Below are 22,247 nucleotides of genomic sequence, written 5' to 3' on the forward strand. Positions count from 1 at the left end.
GTATTTATTATTTCTAACCAAGGAAAATAAAAACTACAGTATATTAGAAGAAAACTTCAACCTGATCTACATCTGCAATGCTACCTGAGGGGGGGTGTGGTCAGTTTCTAGTATGAAATGGGGCACAAGATGTATCTGAACAAAAGGGCCTTACTAGTAATTCAGAACCCTCTCCCGATCCTCTCTGAAACAGATACTCACCATGGCTCAACTTAAAGTACTACATCATGGCTCAAAACATGAAATACATTCCTTTCAAAGACTGCGCATAGTAAAAGTATTTCTAGAATATTCCTACTACCTCTTCTCCATTAGCCCAAATAATCAAGAAAAAAAATGAATAATCAAATATACCACTCTGATTGGAATTTCACTGTAAAAACTGTATATTTCCTAATTATGCTAAATATTAAATTTTAACCATTCATATGTTTTCAATGAGAAAGTCTGAGGAATTTGCAGAGTAATTTCCGGAGGGGTGGGGGAGAAAGCATGTAACTAGGAAAAAAAACTACTGTTATTTGGCCCTGCCCATTAATACAAACAGATGTTTATGTCGCTAAGATTTAAAGGACTAGAACAATTTCCCAGACTCAGCATTTTTTACCTCTTCTTCCCTTTCTCTCTTCGTTTTTACAGCTACAAAGAAAACTGCCACAGTTCATTTCTGGCTAAAGAGATGGGGAAGACCAGTTGCATAGAACACAATCACTGCACAGTTCTAAAAGCTCTTCGTTGAATTTTTTTCAAAGTTCAAGTTGAAAAACAGAAGTTCATTTTCACTTTGGAAATCGAACTTGAAAGAAAAATGTGACCTCCCAGAATTTAATTCCTTCCAAGGAACTCCCTCAAGAACATAAATTGTTAAGACATGGCCACTTGGGGAAAACATTTTCAAGTCATGTTTGACATGCGAAGCTACATGGGACTTGACAGGAATGATTTTTAACAAGCCCAAGTCTGTCTTTTCTTTGCATGTTCAACACAATTTAAAAACATGTACTTGACCAAAAGCTTGCTGGATTCTATAAACAATTCAGGTCCTTTTACAGAGAATGCACAGGGGACGTGGAAAGGATCTGTAATGCTTTACATATTGGGTTTTTTTAAACCCACAATCTTTGAACAGAAATAAAATGTAAATGTATGCCCATATTAAGCAGAGGTAAGTAAAAGCAAAATAATAATAATAATAAATTAACGGGGTTTTTTAAACTGATAAAACTGCTGACCTTCATTCATTTAAATTCTCCTAGAAAAAAATTAAAAGAGGCACTACTACAAGCAGCCCACTACTTACAAACAGATATAAATGTTCTGCATATGGTTGCCAATTGCCTCACATGAACTTGCAGGCTGCTGGCTGCTCACCTTCCCTCACCTGGCCTGGAGCTCTCACCTATAAGGAACGGCCACAGCCAAGATTCTGCTGAGCACAGGACCTAAAGCACTTCATCTCACACACCCTGGAGTCTATCCTATCCCCTGCTTCCAAAGCTTCCTACTCACATATCCGGCTAGGATGAAGCCAGATCACACAGCTTAGGGAAGGGGTAGAGAGGACAGAAAAATGTGATCCGGTATCCCAGTTGTCACATATCAGCCACTTCCCTACAGAAAATTCTTACGTGATGATTAGACCCTGTGACCCTGGAGATCTGGGTATCTCTATTTCAGGATGGACAGGCTTTGGGGGGAGCGGTTCCAAAGCACCTGGTCATGCTTTAGAAACATGGTTTGTAAGAGAAAATATATTACAAACTCAAAACAACTTACAAATTATTATAACTTGACAGGTTTCTAAATTAGTGATTTCATGTGTGATAAAACCATCTCATTGGAACTCAATAAGCCAAAACCCCTAACTTCATTTTATCTGAGCTCAATTTGAAAAGAAGAAAATGACATCAAAACAACCTCATATCAGAGATGTAATCAAAACACTGTTTTCAGAGAACACGTTGAATAAAGGTAACCCAATATTCTAGACTTTCATAACTAGATTAGCATGATGTTCAACACAATGGTCTGAAGTCCAGTAATAAATCCAATTATCAAACTTGACATCAGCCATCTAGAAACTCAACCAGAACACAAGCACACTCATTAGGAAATTCTACACTATTAGAATCCAATCAAGTGACTAATTCCAATTCTTTATTCCAATGTCTTAACTTCATTTGCATTTAGAATTAAAAATATACTCAGAAAAAAAAGTGTTAAGTAGTTTTAATAAATAGTAAGGGTCATTCCAGAGTATCTATCAGCGAATGTTTATTATTCATTACGGGCCAGCCACTGTTCTATATATCTCATTTTATCTGCACAACCACCATGAGTACAGTGCTCATTTTACAGAGGAGAAAACTTAAGCACAGAGAGGTTAGGTAATTTATCCAAGGTCACAGGGCTAATAAGTCTTGTCTTTTAACCACTATGCTCTGCTGCCTTTCACCACCTGCTTCAATTAACTTTGACTACTCCAAATTATAGTGGATTATACTGTACTAAGAGCTACTTTATGGACAGATTACATAAATAAGTAATCAATAGAAAGGCTGAATTATATTGGGTAAAGCAAAATAGAATTCCAATACCAACAACAGAACACCAACTACTCAGTACATTCACGCTTGTGCATTTTTCTCATGTTTCTTCAAACATTTATGTCCCATCCACAAGTAAAATTTCCCATGTCTGCCTCAAGTTTTCCTAGTTACATTTTTCAGGAAGCACTCACTAAAATATCGAAACGGGTTTCCCTCTCTCCTCATATTTTGTTTAGAATGCATGTCCCTACCCTGTGATTGTGGTGAGTCACCTCCCTGCTCTCTGGATGCTGTTTAAAGTTCCTGGGAAAGGGAAAGCAGAGAGGCTGCTCTTAGCCCTGAGGACGATGAACCACCCAGGGGCCAGGTTAGGCATCTCCAACCAGTGAAGCCCACCAGCAAGTGTGCCTCTAAAGCGCAAACTGGCCGGGATTCAGAGATTCTTACAGCCACACTCTCCTAGTTGTGTGGTAATGAAGCATTAGTTCATAAACCTGTATTGTCCTGGACCAGAGGCCGAAGCTTTTCAAAGAACCCTCTGGGGGTTTGGTTTTGGCAGCCCCAGCCACGGGAAAGCACAACACAGGCTACAGGCCTCTTAGCAGAGTCACTCCTCTGGCCTCAGGCCAGCTGGTACTGCAGACGGCGGTTCTCAAACTTCAGCATCAGAAGCACCTGGAGGGCTGTTAGAGGCAGGCAGCCGAGTCCACTGCCTCCCATTCTGATTTAGTAGGTCAGGGGGCGGGGCCAAGGCTTTGCATTGCTGGCCCTTCCCAGGAGATGCTGCTGCTGCTGGCCCAGGAACCACACTTTAAAACTGCAGATTAAAGTTCGTGGTTATGGGTCACAATTGTCTTGGCTGGTGCTGCTGGCCAGCACCCGTAGTTAAAGGTATTTTCCATCAATAAAGGTAAAAATGTACTATCGAGGGAGTGGAGCGTCAGCCAGCTAGTCTCCTCACTGCTTCTCATCCTGCATCTCTGGTAAACTAAGCAGTGTCCTGGAGGTACAAGCTTGAGATACATTTTACACTGTCACAGTATTTAAATACCACAAGCCTGAAGAGAGAGGGGAAGGGAAAAAAGAAAAATAATTTCCCTAACATCAAATAAAAATAAGCCAGAAACTCTATGTGTTCCTCTGTCACCTATCCTCTGACATTGATCTGACTATCTGGCAAAGGAAAAGAGGCCAGAATGATGGGCAGTATCAACAAAAAGACTCTGTATCTGGCGGCTAGAGTACCTTTCATCAGTGCAGCTCAAAGAACCAGTCAAACATTATTAATTCTCTAGATTCACAACAGCATTGTCACATGGGCTGCTAATCCGCCTCCACAGGTCCTGCCATTGGGTTGGCAGCACAGTGATTTCAAATAACCAGAATAAAGTGGGAAATACCTATCAACCCCCAGCCAAACTAAAAAGCGTTTCAATATTAAAATGAACTTAAAAGTTCACAAAACTTAATTACAATTACAAATACAGCGTTTAAACACAGAACTCACCTACACCACATTTTGCTCTACCACTTTCCAGTTGTGTGACCTTGGGCAAATGACTTTACCTCCCTGTGCCACTCAGTAAAATCAGTAAAATGGGGGTGATAATATGTCTCTCATACAGTTTCTATGAGGATTAAATGAAACTGGCACATAGTAACTATCCAATAAATGTGAGCTACAAATATCCCATAAATGTTAGTGTAAATTATTATTAAGATCATTATAGAGCAGACCTTGCAATCTGCAAACAATATATTTAGATTATGTAAAAAGTACTAATGGCACTCAAAGATATTTCTCCCACCCCATTTCACACCTCCATCTCCTGCACGATTATAATGGATGAATTTACCCAGACCCCCAATTTTTCTATAGACTATGTATTTTTCCATTAAACCAGCCAACCTTTAGAATAAAAGGACAAACTTCATGCTCATTCTTCCACAACACAGAACCACAATTACAGCAAGAGATAGGTGACAGACCTTCGTTTTTAAATCGTGTTGAGCTCAATCTAAACAGGCCCCATATGTTGCCAAGAGCGGACACCTGCCAAGGTGAGAAACCTTGAGACAGATGTCTGACTGTGATTTTGGTGAAAAGGAAAGAGAAGGGTTTATTTGTTTTCTAAGGGACAAAGAAAAATGTAAATTCAGAGGGGGAAAAAGCAACATAATTTATTAGTACAACAGGCATACTGCTCAACTAAAGTACCAATAAGGAAGGAATGAGAAAACTATCTTTTGACTCAATAATCTGTTTGCTCTAAAGATACATTCGAATGCCTGTCCATAAAACTGTGGGTAAACAACCTTAGATATAACATATGACTCATTTTTTCAGAAAATGGGAGTAACATGAAAGATTTCGCAATCTATTGGACTAATTGATAGAACTCCCATAAGTCTTCTCCTAGACTACCTTGTAAGCACAACTGAGATTCACAAATAACTAAACACAGAGAAGAAACCCTAGGAAGCATCAGAATAGCAAACTTCTGTCCACTTGATAACTCCTGTGTGAACATACTGACTCCTGAGAACAAGGAAAGAACTTTGCTTGGGAGCCAAAGCAAAACAAGAGCTTGTCAGAGAGATACATCCAATGCCTCTCCTATTCAAAACACCCTCTGAATGTCTACGACCTGGGGGAAATCTCACAGTATAAACAAGGTTTAAAAATTCGGGACACAAAACTAAATACAGGGAGAGATTGTCTCGCGTTCTGTTAAAAATGTTATCTATTACTGTCCTTAAAATACATAGATCCATACCTATCAATATATTAACCAAAAAAAGGGAGACAATGGATATTCTTTTGGTCATAATAGGTTTTTTTTCTTTCCTCCACTTTACAGACTTGGAAATTATTATGACTACACATTAATTTTATAATCAGATCAATTTTATAACATACCTTGTAGGGCCGAAAGCTTTTTTAATGTATTTTTATTTACACAAAACTTACTACATTGTGGGATGGGTAATTCAGTGAGTACATTTCTGAGTCCACACCTATGAATAATGCTTTATTTAGTCATGTCTACACTAATTCAGTACCAGCCTTTAGTCTTAAGCAAGGTAACAGCCGAGAGGGAAAGATAACTCAGATGACTACAGCTGCTCCATACGAATGCCTGTCTGTGGAACTGCACTGTCTAGCATGCCTGGTATTGCAATCAAGGTAGTTATAACCAACCCGGGGAAATTAACATACCAAGCAGACCTCATGATCCAGTACACTTATTTAGCTAATGAAGTCACCAGCTCGGAGTAAAACACTCCACACTACAAGTAAAATGCAGCCCTGTTATCGGTAACAGCTCCCTCCCGAGTCAGGAAGTCATTCACATTCAGCACGCGTACATACAGATAAAATGCAGAAAATGCCAGCTTTCAAAGAAACAACTTACACTGTGGTACTACAGATATTTAACAGAAGTCCCTCCTTTCTTTTCCTTTCTCAATACAGGAAAGCTTAATCCACCTTGGGAGACTCACTTAAAATACAGCTAAATCAAAGCATTAGCAATAAAAAAAAGTAAGAAACTACTTGAATTAACAATCCACTTCAATGTTACATCTTATTTTTCCCAAATCCATTGCATTCTCTGACAAAAAAAAGTTAACTGGGATTTCATTAATAAAAAATAAAAATAATAATCACTTTGGATAATACATACAAATAAAGAAGAGCAAAGGATAATTCAGAAACTGTGTACAACAGATGGAGAATCCATAGCACATATTAACATTTTTATGTTCGCATGAAGCATGGAGAAATTCTGTAATACAGAGAAACTGATAAAAGTGGTTGCTCTGGGGGTGGGGGGGACAAAGCTTATATGGGGAGGAAGCAAAGTGAGCCTTCTCTGCACAGTTTTTTATATTTTTTTTCAACAATGAAAATGTATTGCCTATCCAATAAATTAACTGGAAATGCATGCTAAGATTATAATGTAGAGGTGAAGAAACCCAGGCTGTGCAGTCAGGCTGCCTGGAGCTCCAATGCCACCAGTTAGCTAGTGAGCACAACTGTCACATCCTGAGAGATGAAGGGCAGTGTCCTTGCTGAGAGGGCAGTCACAGCAGCCAGACCACCATCTGGGAAACTGCAGCGCACTTTAACTGTAGTTCTCAGATGCCAACATAATCAGGCATAATTTGATTATGCATAGATAGCAGAGCCCTGCTTAATTCAATTTCCTTTGCTGCACATTGTGGTCTCTGAGTCCTCAGAACATTTTATCGGATATCTAATATTGTCAGATAGAAAGCCCCATTATATTTTACCACCTGTTATTGAAATTATTGAAATTTAAATCAGCCAATTATTACACAGTCCTCACAGTGCTGATAACACCTTTACCAGCTTTTAATCATAAGTGTGTGGGTGGGGGGGCAGAGGAAAGCATAATAGAGGATTTCCCTACAGGAATCACCTGAAACAGCTCTCTACCCTCCCAAAGCAAGACACTGCTTTTCTGCATGGGGGAAATTTCTTGTGAAACCAGAACAATAAATGAAAATAAAGCAATACTTACAGAAGGAAACTTCCACCATCCCACGTGGGGGGTGGGGGTGGGGGAGGAGGGGGGATCTTATTCCAGAAATGATTACATCGATTTTTAGAATATAATTTTTAGATGAAATATGCTATAAACATTTACAATCAGTATTTTACGTGTGTGGAACTGCCACTATCCCACCAAGTTACAATCAGGCCTCAAAAGTTAGATATCTTCTAAAAACCCCATTTAAATTGGGAATTTGGAATTCCAAAGATTTTCTCCTAGAAATGTTATAAATGATGGTTAATTCTATTAAGTATTTATTTACATAATCATCCACACAAAACTGGAAAGAACCTGAAGGAAGGACGCTGTTGCACTCACCTTGTAAAACTTGGCACTAGCAGAATAACCCGAAATATACTTCCTCAATGGATGACTGTCCTGCCACCCACAATGGACACGAATCCTCACACACAACAGACTGGTGTTTCCAAAACTTGGTTAATCTGAATCACCTGAGGGTACCTGTTCCAGGCCTGTTCCTGGCCTCTCCCCAGGCTTGCTGACTCAGAATCTCCAGAATCTCCAGAATCTCTGGGGATCTGTTTTTAAACAAGCCCCCAGTGCACCTGATGATTCAGAAACTGGGAGACATGGGATGAATGAAATAGTGTGAACGGTTGCCGAGTTCCAAGATGCCCAGGGAAAGCTGAGTCTAAGCTGAGCCACTCCAGCTCCGAGTGAAAACAGGAAATCAGACAGGAGTAGGGTTTAGGCTCTGATACCCCCTGGGCAACGGAGGCAAAAGGGAAACCTAGGAAGCTAAGTGGGAAACCTAGGAAGCTGAGCTGGGTCTGCAGTTCCTGCAGTAGAGGAAATGGAGGGAAAGGGACTTTCAGAAAGAGGACATCCACATAAAGGTCCCAAGAGAAGGGCTGGCTCCCCCAACCCTCACCAGCCAAACCCCTCTGAGGCAGAAAGAAACCACCACCCTTCACACATTCTTGTAGGGAACTACAAATACTTTATGGATATATTTTAGGATCTCTGGGCAGAACTCTCCAGTTCTCAAATCAGAAGTATTTTTATGTGTATGTCTATACAGGCTCTCCTCTGTGTCTGGTCAGCTTTCATCTTCCAGGCATCAGTCGAGCAGCGTCACTGGGACTGGGCCATCTGTGGCAATATATGGACGTCAGTGTACACACAGATGTTAACTCAGCCTTCTCTGTCATCTAAACAACAGTAAACGTTAAGTGTATGGTAGTTATGAGCCAGGCACTATGCTAAGTACTTTAGATGCGTGCCTCACATTTCTTGGCCATCTGCTAGTAGTTTGAGAGGTTTCAAAACAAAAAGAGAAGAAAAAGGGAAAAGACCCAAAGACTGAAGATTTTTTCCCCTTCAGATACTTGACAGGCTTTTGCCTTTTCTCCTCGGCATTGGTTTTCCTCATGTGAACACAGAATGTCATAATTTGAAGAGACAGTGCCACAGAGTGATCAGGAGATAAGCTGCCTGGTTCGCATCCCAGCTCTATCATTCACTAGCTGTGAATGCGAGCAAACGAATTCTTAGTTGTGTCACCTGTCAAACGAAAGTAATAACAGTACCCACCTCATAGAGCTGTTGCAGAGATTGAAGTACCTGGCCTATAGCACATGCTCACTAGCTGTTCGTGTTATTAGGCAACACAAAACCAGAAGCTGGAATTGCATTGCTGCCCAGACACTGATATCAGTAATGTCGCTGAGTGATACTAAATGCTTTCACAGACACGTCACTTAATCCACAAGGAGAGGGGCTAAGGCTGGGACCTCCAGCGCCCTTTCTGAGAAGAGCCTTCACTCAAAATCAGAAGTTCCATCTCTGTGGCTACATTTGTCTCAAGTGCAGCTTAACAAATGTTAACAAGTGAAAGCAAGATAGCCATCGGCACCAACCTGTTGATTTTGCACTTCAAAGCCTGCAGAATTAATTCATTCCAGGATATGAACCAACTTGAGGAGAAAGAGAATGAAATAACTAAATCAACTACTAGGTGCCTACTTAAGTGCAAACCATTTTACTTTGTGTTTAAAATATAATTGTTAAAAGATATTAAAATGACAGCCAGAATAAAACACTACATTATTTTTTATTTCTGAATTTTATTCTAAAATATTAAGAATCTCAAATATAAGTCTGGGCAGCCAAAGAGTGTGGTAGGTAATGGTGGTTAGCAAGATGAACAGATGCACAGATGAGAGCCAGCAAATCACCAAAAGTTGACAGAAACTGGAGAGAGTTGCTGAACACTAAGTTCAGGCTGGAAGGATCAACTGAAGGCACACTGTAAAGGTAATTAAAGAACCAGAACACGTTACTGTTGACTACCTGGTGGCTGAAATCACACCAAAAGGCAGAGCACTGGCACCTGACACTGTAAAGAAGGAGCTTCTACAAAGAGTAAGAGCATTCCTAGCTCAGCATGCCGGCCCTTAAGACTGAATTAGATTGTGTTGTTTTATGGTCTTATTTCTGAAAGTAAAACTTGCCATAAGTTAGGAATCGCTTTCCCAAAATTAAATCTTTTGTATGATGGCATACAGTTTTTGGTAATGATGTATGCATTGTATTGAGTTTTCTCCCTAAATGTGTTATTTCAGTAAATATCTCACGAATTTAAAAAAAAAAAAGAATCTCAACTATTTCTACCTCATCAATTTTTTTTTCATTTGCTAGTCTCATGATGAAATTTTAATAGTGGCTTTTCCTCTGATATAGAGGAAAACTAGACAGACTATTGCTAGATAAATCATTTCAACCTAAATGTAGGTACCTTTATATACCAGGTAATTATAGTTTCAAAACTCAAGAGTCAACGAGTAAATTCATGTTTTGGCTTAAAAGATACACTCTCGTAATTAAAATAAAATAAAAAAAAGATAACTCAATTTTTGGATATCTGACATATGGTAATGAATTTAAACAATTATTTTTCCTAATGACGTTAGCACTTTTTAAAGATGAAGAGGAGGTCAAGAATGGATCGCGGGCAGGAAATAAACAAATTTGAAACAAGTACCTAACTGATTTGTTTAGAAAAAGACTAACTCCTCTACACCAGACGCTCCATGTTGATAAAATGTGAGCTGAACGAGTCCATATAGTCTTGAAAAGTTTATTTCAGGTGACAAATATATATTTTTTTAATCCCAAATCATAGTAATCAGAGAGGGATTATTGACCAAAGTCATATATACAAGGTCACCAGAGCTACTGCTGTTATCAAGTAGTAACCCTTCATTGGAATTACAAAATGCCAAAATTGAAAAGGCCAGTAAAGGGGAATTTAGTCAAAGTCTCTATTTTACTGATGAGGAAACTAAGGCCTGGAAGTGGTGAATAAATTGCTCAAAATCTGCATTAGAAAACGGCAGAGGTGAACCCAGACTGAAGGCTTCGGATTCTCAAGTCAATGGGCTTTCCTGTCTATTTCAATGCTCCAGAGAGCTCCAATAACAGTGGCCTCACTAGTTAAACAGACTGGACACTCTCGCTCAACAGGACTTTGGAAGGGTCTGGGAACCTGTAACTTTAACACAAGTTCCAGGCAATTCTTAAGGTCAAGCAAGTATGGGGCACACTGCTTCATCTCACACAGCCTCCTTAACCTGCGGGGTGGCTGTTCAGCTGTCCGTTTCTGTTCACTCACTTAGGGAACTTCCAGGGATTAGAGGAGGGTGTAGACCATCTTCCCACACCAACATCCTCCATAGTACTCCGTCTGTTTCAATGAAAGCAAGTCTTGTGCCAATTTCACCAGAAACACAAACATTTATCAGCAGGGAGGCACAAAAACAACCCACAACCTATTCTTAAAACTGCAGTGAAATCTGCTCTGTCTTTAGGACTCTGACAAGCACCTTGCATAGAAGGTTCATTCTGAGCAAGAAGCAAAAGCAAATATTCTGACATCAGGACAGCCAACCCTCTGGTTGGGTCAAGCGACAGTTCCTTGTAAGGTAGAACAATGCAGCTTGAGCACTACCCAGAACGTATTAAGGCCACAGTGTCTGCCTAACAGAGACTCCACAAACGCATACCTTGTTTATGCAAAGAGTGTCCATTCAATGTCTGCCAACCAGCTGTCTTGAACACCAGTCATCTCACCATTAAAATTGCTCACATTCTCCCAAGGCCATCCCGTACAGGTGCAGGTGCTGAGAACCATGTCAACTCTATAGGAGGGCTGTTAACACACACTAACATGTGAATGGTGCCCCCTATAGTTGTACAACAAGACAAAGTTCCATGAACTTGGAACACTTCTAGAATCTAGGGGAAAAATATTCTGCTTTTCTGGCACTGTAAGAAAAAAAAGCCGGAAAGTCATCTTTTCTCCTATTCTGTTCCAACAATTACATTTTATATTCACCCAGGAAGTACTTTTAAGGCAAAGTGGAAAGAGTTCTGGCCAAGAAACCAAAAGACTTGATGTCTGTCTTCGGTATTATGCCTTTTACTGGTTCCAGAACTTCCAATTTTTTGTAAAACGGATAAAATACAACCTGGCCTTACTACCTTACAAGGCTTTTGAGTCAAACAATGAATATGAAAAATATTTTTTCAACCATAAAAGCACTATATAAATACTGGGATATCATTAGTTATAAAAAGAAACAAATCAAACAGGGCTATCAGGTGGGGTGTCTATTGATTTCTCCATAGCAAAGTCTGTTTTGATTGTTAACAGAGCCAAGATGTAACTATCCACAGTTCTGCTACTGTCACTATTTTCAATGAGAACATACTGTCAACAAAATAAAGTAAGTTTGACTTTTATAGAAAGGAGCGGAGTGGTGGTTAAGCACAAACCTTAAGAAGGCAGAAAGCTTATTTTCCTTTGTTTTTAAAGTCACTGTTCTTGCTCAGATTTGCAGCAGTCGGTATAGTAATCCTTCCCCAAAATTTTGGTAGTTGTTCTTCCTGACACTGAGCACCAAGAAACTATGCATCAGTTTAGTTCAAATATCTATTGAGCTATCCAGTTTGAGGCACTGTTGTGAGCTCTGGAAAAACAAAGTAATGGCCATCGTTGACCTCAAGGAGCTTGCTATCTAGCAGAGAGGAGAAGTGAACACACAATTTCGGTCCACGCCAGTAAATGCAGTGATAGAGGTACATGCCTAATGCCCATGCTGAATGCCATGGGAGCATTATCTCCAGCCTGAGGATTCAGGGACAGAATTAAGGGGAGCTTTAAGGATGAAGAGAAAAACAGTCATGTGCATTTTCTCCTCAATTTATGACCAAAAAAAGTATTTTCAGTGACTTTGCACCCATGAGATTTTGAGGAATGGCAAACTTGATGAAATACTTCTTAGAATCATTGAGACCAGCAGAACTGGCCCACAGGACTAAAAAGTTATTTCTGTATTGCAAAGATAAAGTCCATAGGTTTTTAAATAGCTCCCCTCACACCCTTTACTATTGGTAGAAACCCATTAGGAATGAAATATGCAGTCTCTGGCTGCACTCTGGCTTCTGTAAGCTGCTCAGTTTTGTTATTTGCTCCTTGGGAGACTCATTAAAAAGTTTATCTGACAAGAAGGGGGGAAATTAAGAGCCAGTTGTCCTTGGGACTATTTATTGTGTTTGAACTTAAGTTCCCCATTTCCACACGATCCTAAAGGGAAGAGGTATAAGCAATGGGACGGCAGGTGAGCCACGCTCAGCACACAACCTGGGGCAAATCACCTCAGCTCTCTCATACTCAATTTCTTCTTGTTAAGAGCTCATGAAATATACGCCTGAAACTAACACAAAGTAATATTGAATGTAAACTGAAGTTGAAAAATAAAAATCTTAAAAGAGTTTGTGAAATAGATGGCCTTTACAGACAACTTCAAATCTAAAAGTCTACATGTCCATTCTAATGAAGTATGTTATTCTGAAGACCTGCCTCAAAAGGTACCAAAATTACTTCAAAATGTAGCTTTTACAGGTACAGGGTTTGACGCATCTTTTAACAAGAATCCTAACAGAAGCTAAGTGAAATGAGTGCATAGGTGTTTCACTGCTTTTTAGCATATAAAAAGTGTGTGAAGGTGGAAAAAACACAAAAAAACTAATGTCTTTATAGTTCAACTTCTCTTTATGTGCACTCCTACTCTCAGGCATAATTACATTCAATAAAAGCCGCCTTTCTCCACCATAAAAAAAAAAAAAAGATGAGCCAGGTTTTCTGGTAAGAAATCAAAGTCATTTAAGATTCAAAAGATTTTAAAACTTGTGAAAAGTTTTCAAAAGAGTTATTACAGTCCCTTAAGTCAACCTTAGTTAATTAGGAATCTGGAAGGATTTTGGTGATTGGTCCATATGTACACAGAGAGAGAAAGGTGATCGGTTTAAACGTAAAACAAAACTAGCAAAAGGAGTCTGTGACCTTTCGGGAGTTCTTCCTTGTTTCTGCATCCCCAGCACAGATCAGTTTACCCAGCAGAGCTGCCTGTCACATCATTCCGCAGGGGTGGAATTCTCCGTCACCCACACAGACGCTCCACACAGAAAATGCATAGAAGCAACTAGTGATTACCACCGTGATCGTGACCGTCCCCTAGGACAGTCTATCCTGATGCATGAGGTCATTATCCACATTAGGCAGAAATGTTCTGTTTATGAACAAAACCTTATGAGACCACTTTGATGTTGTTTTGCTTTCTCTGACTTTTTTTTTTTTTTTGGTTGGAACTGGGGGCAGGAACACTGTCCCTGGTTGGGAACTGTCTACAGTTTATAAGGAAGTGTTGGCAGCACAATCAAAGAGATGAACTGTAAAATGCAAAACCATCCCACAACAACTTCACAGCTTGTGGAAGGGTGTATTCTAGCAAGCAACCTCACTCGCGTTAAAGCGCTGTGGAGGCGAGCTCTTCTGGCTGCAAGGTGGTTCAAGTAGGGCTACGGCACGGCACGGAAAACCAGCCATTCGAGATCGCATATGAAGTGGTTCTGAGAGCCAGTGCTTCCTCCAGAGCCGCTGAAGCCTCCGAGCGGGTTACACCAGCATCTCCCCTCCTGCCCTGCAACCCATCAACCAGCTTCAATCCACTCTTTACACTTAGGATCGCGATCAGGTCCACGTACTAAAAAGGGCAGAAACCACAGGGTCATCGCGCTGGAAGTTTCTCTGCGCTGGGCCAGCAGGAAATTCCAGTTACTTCATTCACTGGGGCTAGTTAAGCTGCTGAAATGAAACGGGTGTTTGGAGCGATCACGACGTCAAGACTCAGACTTGATTTTCGGGGTTGGGGGAGGTCAGACAAAGATGAATGGCGTTCCAAGTCCGCACTCAAGGTCAAGGCCCTCTGAGTCACAAACAGATGGCAGGTCAGGGTAAGAGCCAAAAAATTAGCACCAAAAAAGGAAAGCCTGAACTAAAAGTCTGCACACTTTTATAGTTCGGTGAGAACACCGGTACCTAGTGGGCAGGGAGGGGACAGGCAGCCAGCACACTCGATGAGACCCCCCCAGAGAGTTTTACAAACATCCTCCTGAAGCCTCGCGAACTGTGATCAAATATACTGTGCACCTGGCTTCTGGGACAGGCTACCTTCCGCTGACCCTCTGCCCAGGACCTGGGCTCCTCCTCCGACTACAGAGCCCAGGTCTCCTCTCGGTCCCCCACAGCGCGAGAAGCACTGGACGGACTGCGGGACGGGCCAGCCCACTCCCCACCCTCCGGGAATCCCTAAGTCGGGGAAGGCTGCGCGCGCCCGCCACCCGCACGGCCGCGGGGTCGCGGGTCAGGTCGACCCCACCCGAGCGAGAGCCGACACCCTGGGCCGCCCGGGGCCGCCAGGGGGCGGGAGGGAGCCGCGGTCCGGGCGCCTCCCCGCCTCGCTCCCCTCCCCCGGCCCGCCCGCCACTCACGGATTTTCACTCGGCGGTGGTCCAAACGCGCGGCGGCGGCGTGCAGGGCGTCGAGGCGGCGGCGCAGCCCGGCGGTGCGGCGGCCCAGTGCGGCCGCCTGGCCCTCGAGCTCCCCGAAGATGTCCCCGGCGCAGCGCGACAGGCCGGCGAGCTGCTCCAGCAGGCAGACCAGGGCGCGCGAGCTGACCTGCTCCAGCGAGCGGAAGAGCGGCGCGCCCGCGGCCCCGGCCGCCTCGGGCCGGTGCAGCCGCGCGGGCTCCACGGTCCTCTGGTGGAAGGGCATGGCCGGGGCAGGCTGCTCGGGCTCGGGGCGCCGGGGGCCGCCCGGGGCCGGCCAAGCCCTTAAGCCGCCCCCCGTCGGCGCGGGGCGCGAGTCTGCATCCAACACAAAGAAAAGTCCGGGGCAGCGGGGGGCGCCGAGGGGACGCCTGGCGGCGGCTGCCCGCTGGGAGAGGCGGAGCGCCCGGGAAGGACGGACCGACGGGCGCGCGGGCGGACAACGAGGCAGGGGAGCCCGCGGCGGCCCGGGAGGCGCGGGGAAGAGCTGCGGACGGCCCGAGCCGCGGCTGCCGGGCGCTCGCCGGCGGCCTCCCACCCGCCGGGGGGCCCGGGCCGCGCAGCGAGAGGCAGCCCGAGGAGCAGCGCCCGGCGGGGGGCGCGGCGGCGAGTGGAGACGGAGCCCCGCATAAGTTTTCAGGGAGGCAGGAAAGAGCCGGCGGCTCCTTCCCTCCCTCCCGACTGGAGAGGGAGGAGGAAGCGGGGGAAGTGCCGCCGACACCGGCGAGAGGGAGGGGAGGCGAGAGAAAGGAAAGGGGGAGGAGAAAAGGGCCGGCCCGAGGAACCACCTGCGGCGCCCGCAGCCGCCGCGCCCAGCGCCCGCGGGGAGGGGGCGGCCCCGCGCCGGAGCGCACCCTGCCGGGCGGGCGCGGCCCCGGCTCCCGCGTCGCTGCCACGCTCCCTCCAAAGCCCACGGGCCGTTGGGCCGAATCCTCGCTGGTCCCCGGGAGCAGCGCGGGCGCCGCGGAGGTGGAGGAGCCGGAACCGCAGCCGCGAGCCCTGTGGGCCGCTCACCTGCGCGGCCGCCCGCGGGGACCCGTGAGTCACGCAAGCCTCGCCCCACGGGAAACGTCCCGGGGCCTCCGTGGGTCCACCTTACGTCTCCCAACCCCACTCTGGAAGGGGGGCCAAGGCTCCTGGGCGCTTTGGGGAATCTAAAAGAGGATATCAAGTCGTCCGGCAGCCAAGGGTTCTGTAGCAGAGTAGGAGTCCTCTCAATAGGAAAAACCTTTTGGGGTTGTGGAGGGCTGGATGGTGGGGTTAGAGATTTTTTTCTTAAAGTGGCTCCCTCTCCCTCCAACTGGAAAAGCCCCCGCTGAAATGCACCCCCCAAGCATCTGAGCAGGATGGGGGGGTGGAATCTAGACCCCTGAATTTGGTGCCTGGAAGACAGTTAACCTAAGTGCTCTTGAGATCATGGTCATGGGACACCCCACTAACTCAAACCTTCTGGTTAGAAGTATTTGAGGAGACTGAGTCCAATATCCTGAAGCTGAAGTCCCACTGGCCTTATTGCTGTTTGCTCAGAAAAGGAATCTCTGCTTCTTCGGTTTCTGCCCCACAAGTGACCCAAACTGCTGCACTGTTGGGTTGCAGTTTGGGAATTGGGTGTCCCAGAACAGTGCCGATTGCACTAGAAAGTGGATTCCCTCTCGAAGGAAGACACACGAGAAATGCAAGACAAACAGGCCTGAGAGAGAGCATCTCCACACAAAATTTAGTAGACAGTGTTTTGTGGTCCTCCTGTTATACAGCCGATCATTTTTCACACTGTGGGAGAATATGGTCTCATAGTCACTCTGACCACCTTCAGGGTTGTTATGAGGCACAAAGGAGCTGCTGCTACCAATGAAAACAAAAACGTGAAATTTATGAAGCACTGTATAAGCATCAGGAACAGTATAAAAGTGTGTTGTTCCCTCAAATATTGGTTCAGTTCCTGTGTGTGAGGTGCTGGCTGGAGATGCCTGCAAAGCTGGCTGGCTCCGTCCCTACCATCATGAGGCTCCCAGTCTAGTGGACCACAGAAAACATCTTTAATTCATATACCATACAATTCACCTATTTAAAGGGTACATTTCAGCGGTCTTTAGTACTATATATTCACAGTGTTATATAAACATCACCATAATCAATTTTAGAACATTTCAAGCATACCCTCTACCCGCCCCCTGCCCCAAAAAACCCAACAATTATCTTTAGTACTCACTTGTGGTTTTTGTTGTTGTTGTTTCTATGTATCTGCCTCTTCTGGATACTGCATATAAAGGAAATGATACAATATGTGCCCTTTCGAGTCTGCCTCCTTTCATTCAGCATAAGGTTTGTTCATGTTGTACTATATATCAGTACTTTGATCCCTTTTTACGACTGAATAATATTCCATTGTGTGGATATACCACATTTTGTTCATCCATTGATGGACATTTGCGTTTCCACTTTCTGGCTACTATAAATACCACTGCTATGAACATTCTTGTTCAATTTTACATGTACGTTTCATTTCTCTTGAGCATACACCTAGTAGAATTACTGCATTACATCATAACTATGTTTAACTTTTTGAAGCACTGTCAGACTTCTCCAAAGCAGCTGCACCGTTTTACATTCCCACCAGCAATGTACGAGGGCTCCAATTTCTCTGCATCCTCACCAGTACTTATCCTCATTGTTGCCTGTCTTTTTGACTTATAGCTACCCTAGTGGTCAGACAGTGGTGTCTCAATGTAGTTTGGATTTACATCTCCCTGATCGCAGTGATTTTGAGCATCTCTTCATGTGCTTATTGGCCATTTGTCGCGCACACTTGAAGAAATGTCTGTTCAGATCTTTAGCCCCATTTAAAAGTTCAATTACTGGCTTTATTATTAAGTTGTAATGGGTCTTTATACATTCTGCATACATGTCCTCTATTACACAAAACATTTACTAACTGCTTCAGCAGCCTGCTGTGTTTAGTCTGGTTCTCCACCCATCTACCCTCATCTCTTTAGACTCTCCTGGATTTGAAAAGAAATAAGGCTCAGCCACAGAAATGAATACAGTATAGCCCGGCTGGGCATCGCTCAGCGGTTGAGCTTCGACCTAGGATCCAGGCGATCGGGGTTTGATTCCGGGTCAGGGCACATGCCCGGGTTGTGGGCTCGATCGCCGGTCGGGCGCGTGCAGGAGGCAGCCGATCAACGACTCTCTCATCATTGATGTTTCTATCTCTCTCCCTCTTCTTTTCTCTCTCTGAAATCAATAAAGATATATTTTGTTAAAAAAAAAATGAATACAGTATAAAGGTAGCGAGGATTTTTTGTAAAATTGTAACCCTGGGGCAAAGTGAATAGAATTTTTTGATAAAATGATTTCACTGCTCCAGAAACTGAACTTAAACTCTCTATGTAACCAGAACATTGAATGAACAGGATTCCTGGAGTGTACCCATAAAAGCAACTTACTTTTTGTGGTCCACGGTCCCTTTAAGAACCTGTGCAGTGAGGTGGTTCTCCCTCTCCTCCTGAACGGCTCCTCAAGCAGTCCCATCACTGTTCTGCTAGCTCTCTGGTAATAGAAAACCCTACTGTTACTTTAAGAGATAAGATGCGCTCTCAATTCAGGACTGATGCTCCTCACCTTACGCTGAGGCTACATCCTGATAAACCCACTGTAAGTTAGTTGAAAATAGCGTAAGTCGAAAATGCATTTAATGCTGCACTGTGGGGGATCGGCTGCTTACCCTCCTGATCACATGTCCGACTGAGAGCCATGGCTCACTGTCACGGCTCGGCTTTAAGAGAGTCTCCTACAGCACATAGCTAGCCCTGGAAAAGATCAAAATTCAAACATGGTTTCTACTGAACATGGATTGCTTTTGAATCAATGTAAAGCCAAAAAATCATAACTAAGGGACCATCTGTAGTTAAAACCTTGTCCCCTTTTCCAGGCAGGGTTTTCTGTGGTCAGAGGTCAGGGCAAAGGGCTTGGGCCTACCCCCTTCCCCTGCCCCCAGGCTTGCGAACCACAGTGTGGGGAGGGAGGAGTGTCCTGGGCTGGTACTGGGACAAATGGCATCACACTCCCTGGGCCTGGGGATATTTGAAGCTGACTCTCATAAATACTTTTGGGGTCCCTTACTGGGAATGCTTGACCATTCCCCCTAAGACACAAGCAATGAACTCACTCTAACTGCTTATACTACTACCTCAATCTTGGTTTTCCTTCTGCCCAATGATTACAGATTCTTGCTGTTGGGGTCCTATCAACACTCTAGGTGAGACCTTTTAGGCAGAATCCCTTTAAAATGAGGCAGGGCCAACTTTCCCACTGGAGAATTCACATATGGTCTCCAAGATCCACATACCTCTTAAAAGCTCATGGTTGAAAGGCCGAACAATTTCCTCCCAGGATAGCCCTCTGCTCTGCTGCCACAGGTTGCAGTACCTTCCTCAGGTGGGAGTCTGGCCATGCACTGTCAGCCAGGCGCATATGCCAGTGCCCCAGCCCAATCTAAAAATCCTCCTCCCAAAACCCTCCTGACAGTCACCTGGCTCTCTTGTACCCTCTGTATGAATGATCATCCAACCAGGCCTCGACCACACTGTAGTCTTCATCACAACTCATCGTGGTACCTGATCTCTGTCATTTCTTGGTGCATGAATCACAATTTCCCATTTGACGTCCTGCAAAATAATATACAAAACAGAACCAAACATTATACACACTTATTCCAAGAAGAATTTCATGCCAGCTACTAAGTTAAGGGGAGTGGGGGAAATAAACTAGTTTGGGAGAAAAGAGGTTTGGTGCGACATGCAGCTAGAAGCGTCTTTGGGGCAGGTGAAAACCTGGGGGTGGGATTCAGGTAAGGACTGAAGATAGAGAAAGTGGTCAACTGAGACAGAGAGAGGCAAGCAGGAAAGGGGTTACTGGCCACCTTCAAAAGAGCAACCGTATGAGGAAGACAGGGCAGAATAAATAAAGAGGATATGCAGACGACAGGACTGGAACATTCGTAGAGAAAACTGCCATGCAAAGAAGCTCAAAAACTAGTTAGCAAAGATATTTTTTCCCTCAAGGTGGTGCTTGGAAACCAGGTTTGGCGGAAACTAAACTGCCTACCCCACGGGCCATCCTCCCTCTTCCTACAGACAGAATTCAACTTGTTGACCAGTATGTCCAGCCCCTTGAGATCAATCATCGTCCATCGATCCCATTCTGCTCTGACAGTGACGGGTCAAGTGTGGCCCAGTTCTAAGGGGAAGTGGGGGGCTTCTGAGAAATATCCGCCTCCCTGGTGAGAGGAGAATGGGAGGAGAGTCGCTCTCTCATTGTCATCTCTCTGGTCAGACCACTGCCTCCTGCCTTCGGATGTGCTCAGGTGAGGATGGGATGTCTGAAGCTGCACCAGGATCTTGAGACCAAGAAGGGCAGACCAGGAAGATCAAAGCGCCATGCAAATGACGAACATACCCCACCCCATAAAGGTGACTTTGACGCCTGAAGACCAGGAAATCCACTTCACTAAGGAGCTTGTCAGAAATGCAGGACCTCAGACCCCACCATCTCCCTACAATGGATGAACCGAGGATATGCATTCCCCAGCTGACTCATTTGTATTTTCAATTTGAGAAGCACTAGTTTACATTCCTGTTGGCTGGGCTTTTCTGTTACTTACAGTTAAATATGTAGGGATTTATGAGGAGAAGTAGTAGGTGATCAAGGATTGAAGATTTGGAGGAAATTAAATGAAAATGGAAGAATGAGCCCAAGAACACCAACTCAATGAGATGACAGAAACAAACTGTTTTTAGGTTCATTATTTAGATCAAGAGAACCCACATGCCTGAGTTACTAGAGGCATGAAATACTGTAGTTCGTCTGCAGGATTTGCCAAGCGATAGAAATGTCTGCCTCGCCACTCTGGAGTCTTCTATACAAGCAAGAGTCCTTTCCATTTCTAACAGACACAGACAGGCAAGCAGTAACGGTCCCCAAATTTAAAATGACACGGGTCTTTGATTAGCCAGAGATCTTCAAATGCAAATCTAATTGTGTCCCGCCTCAGCTTGAAAACCTTACAGCTTTTCCATTACTTTTAGGATTATCCCTAATGAGGACCTTAAAGAAAGAGGCTTTGGCATTTCCTGCCTCCCTTGCCCCCCTCCGGAGCTTTCCCCTCTTCCCTCCCCTCCCCTCCTGTTCCCTTCCCTTCCCTTCCCCTGTTCCTCCCCCAATTCAAGTTAGTCAACTGGACATTTCAACCTGAAAGTCCCACACAAATGTCCAAAACTGAGCTCATCTCCCAACCACCCAAAGCTGCTCTTCCTTCAGCATTTCCCACACCTGGACTAACCCTTACAGCACACCACACAGTCCTCCCTCCAGAATGACAGCCACCAATCTGTCAACATCCTTGGCATATAGTTATGCAACTGGCTACAAATCTGCCACCCAAATGATATTCCTCTCTCTTGTCTATGAGAATATCAAATGCCTCACTGAAATCATGCCACCCGTCTCCTGTTTTACAAGTAACCATCTCAAGAAGGAATGAAGGACCCATGGTCCGAAGAGACAAAATAGCTATAGAAAATAACATGCACCAAATAAATATCCTTTAAAATCTCAACCAGAGCAGTTAGAAACAAGTTCTTTACAGTTATATATCAAGTTTACAAAGAACAAAGGCAAAGATAAAAGAAAACCCGAATCGAACCCGGGTAGAAACATTTCTCTTAGCCAGTTTCACCTTTCAGAGAAGGAATCAGTAGCACAAGTGCTAAACTACATATTATTGTTAGCTTGTTGTCTTCATGTGTATACTTTGGTTAAGTGCTTAGTAAACTGGACCTGGTTCTCTCTGTAGTATGGACTGCTCCCTGTGGAGCTGTCCTTTCCCAGCAGCTTTCTGAAAACTCAGCTGGCCTTCATCAGCCAACAGCACCAGAAATGGCTTAGGAACTCACTGTTTTGTTTGCTATGGATATTGTTTGCTGCACAGCCACTTGAGAAATTCATTGTAAGACTTATGTTAGGAAAAGCATTGTTTCCCAGGAAAAATGAGAATGTCTTACTCTCTCATGGTTACTCACAAGTTTTTACCAGACCATAGTCACCTTTTCACTTTGGTTTCTATGAAGGTTAGACAAATTCATTGTCCTGTCGTAGTGCCCAGGCTAGCCCTCCTGGGTATATGTGTTCCATTGCGACCCAGTACCGC

At 44.1% G+C, this 22,247-nt stretch overlaps 1 protein-coding gene and 1 pseudogene across 3 annotated transcripts in view; one reads left to right on the forward strand and one right to left on the reverse strand.

Annotated features, from left to right (window-relative positions):
* NHSL1 (NHS like 1) overlaps positions 1–19,015 on the reverse strand; it is a 199,690-nt gene extending 180,675 nt beyond the window's left edge. For 2 of the 3 annotated variants that reach the window (XM_087817643.1, XM_087817650.1), the window contains exon 1: positions 14,984–15,500. In XM_087817643.1, coding sequence (XP_087673769.1) covers positions 14,984–15,266 — 283 coding nt within the window. In that variant the 5' untranslated portion in view covers positions 15,267–15,500. Of the gene's footprint in view, positions 1–14,983; positions 15,501–18,486; positions 18,590–18,764 lie in introns of those variants that run through there. The other variant, XM_087817646.1, reaches the window with a different exon arrangement.
* LOC148093140 (transcription and mRNA export factor ENY2 pseudogene) lies at positions 9,278–9,550 on the forward strand (annotated as a pseudogene).
* Positions 19,016–22,247: the final 3,232 nt, after the last annotated feature.

This window comes from Miniopterus natalensis, chromosome 5 (assembly GCF_054644295.1).
Source record: "Miniopterus natalensis isolate mMinNat1 chromosome 5, mMinNat1.hap1, whole genome shotgun sequence".
Lineage (NCBI taxonomy): Eukaryota > Metazoa > Chordata > Mammalia > Chiroptera > Miniopteridae > Miniopterus > Miniopterus natalensis.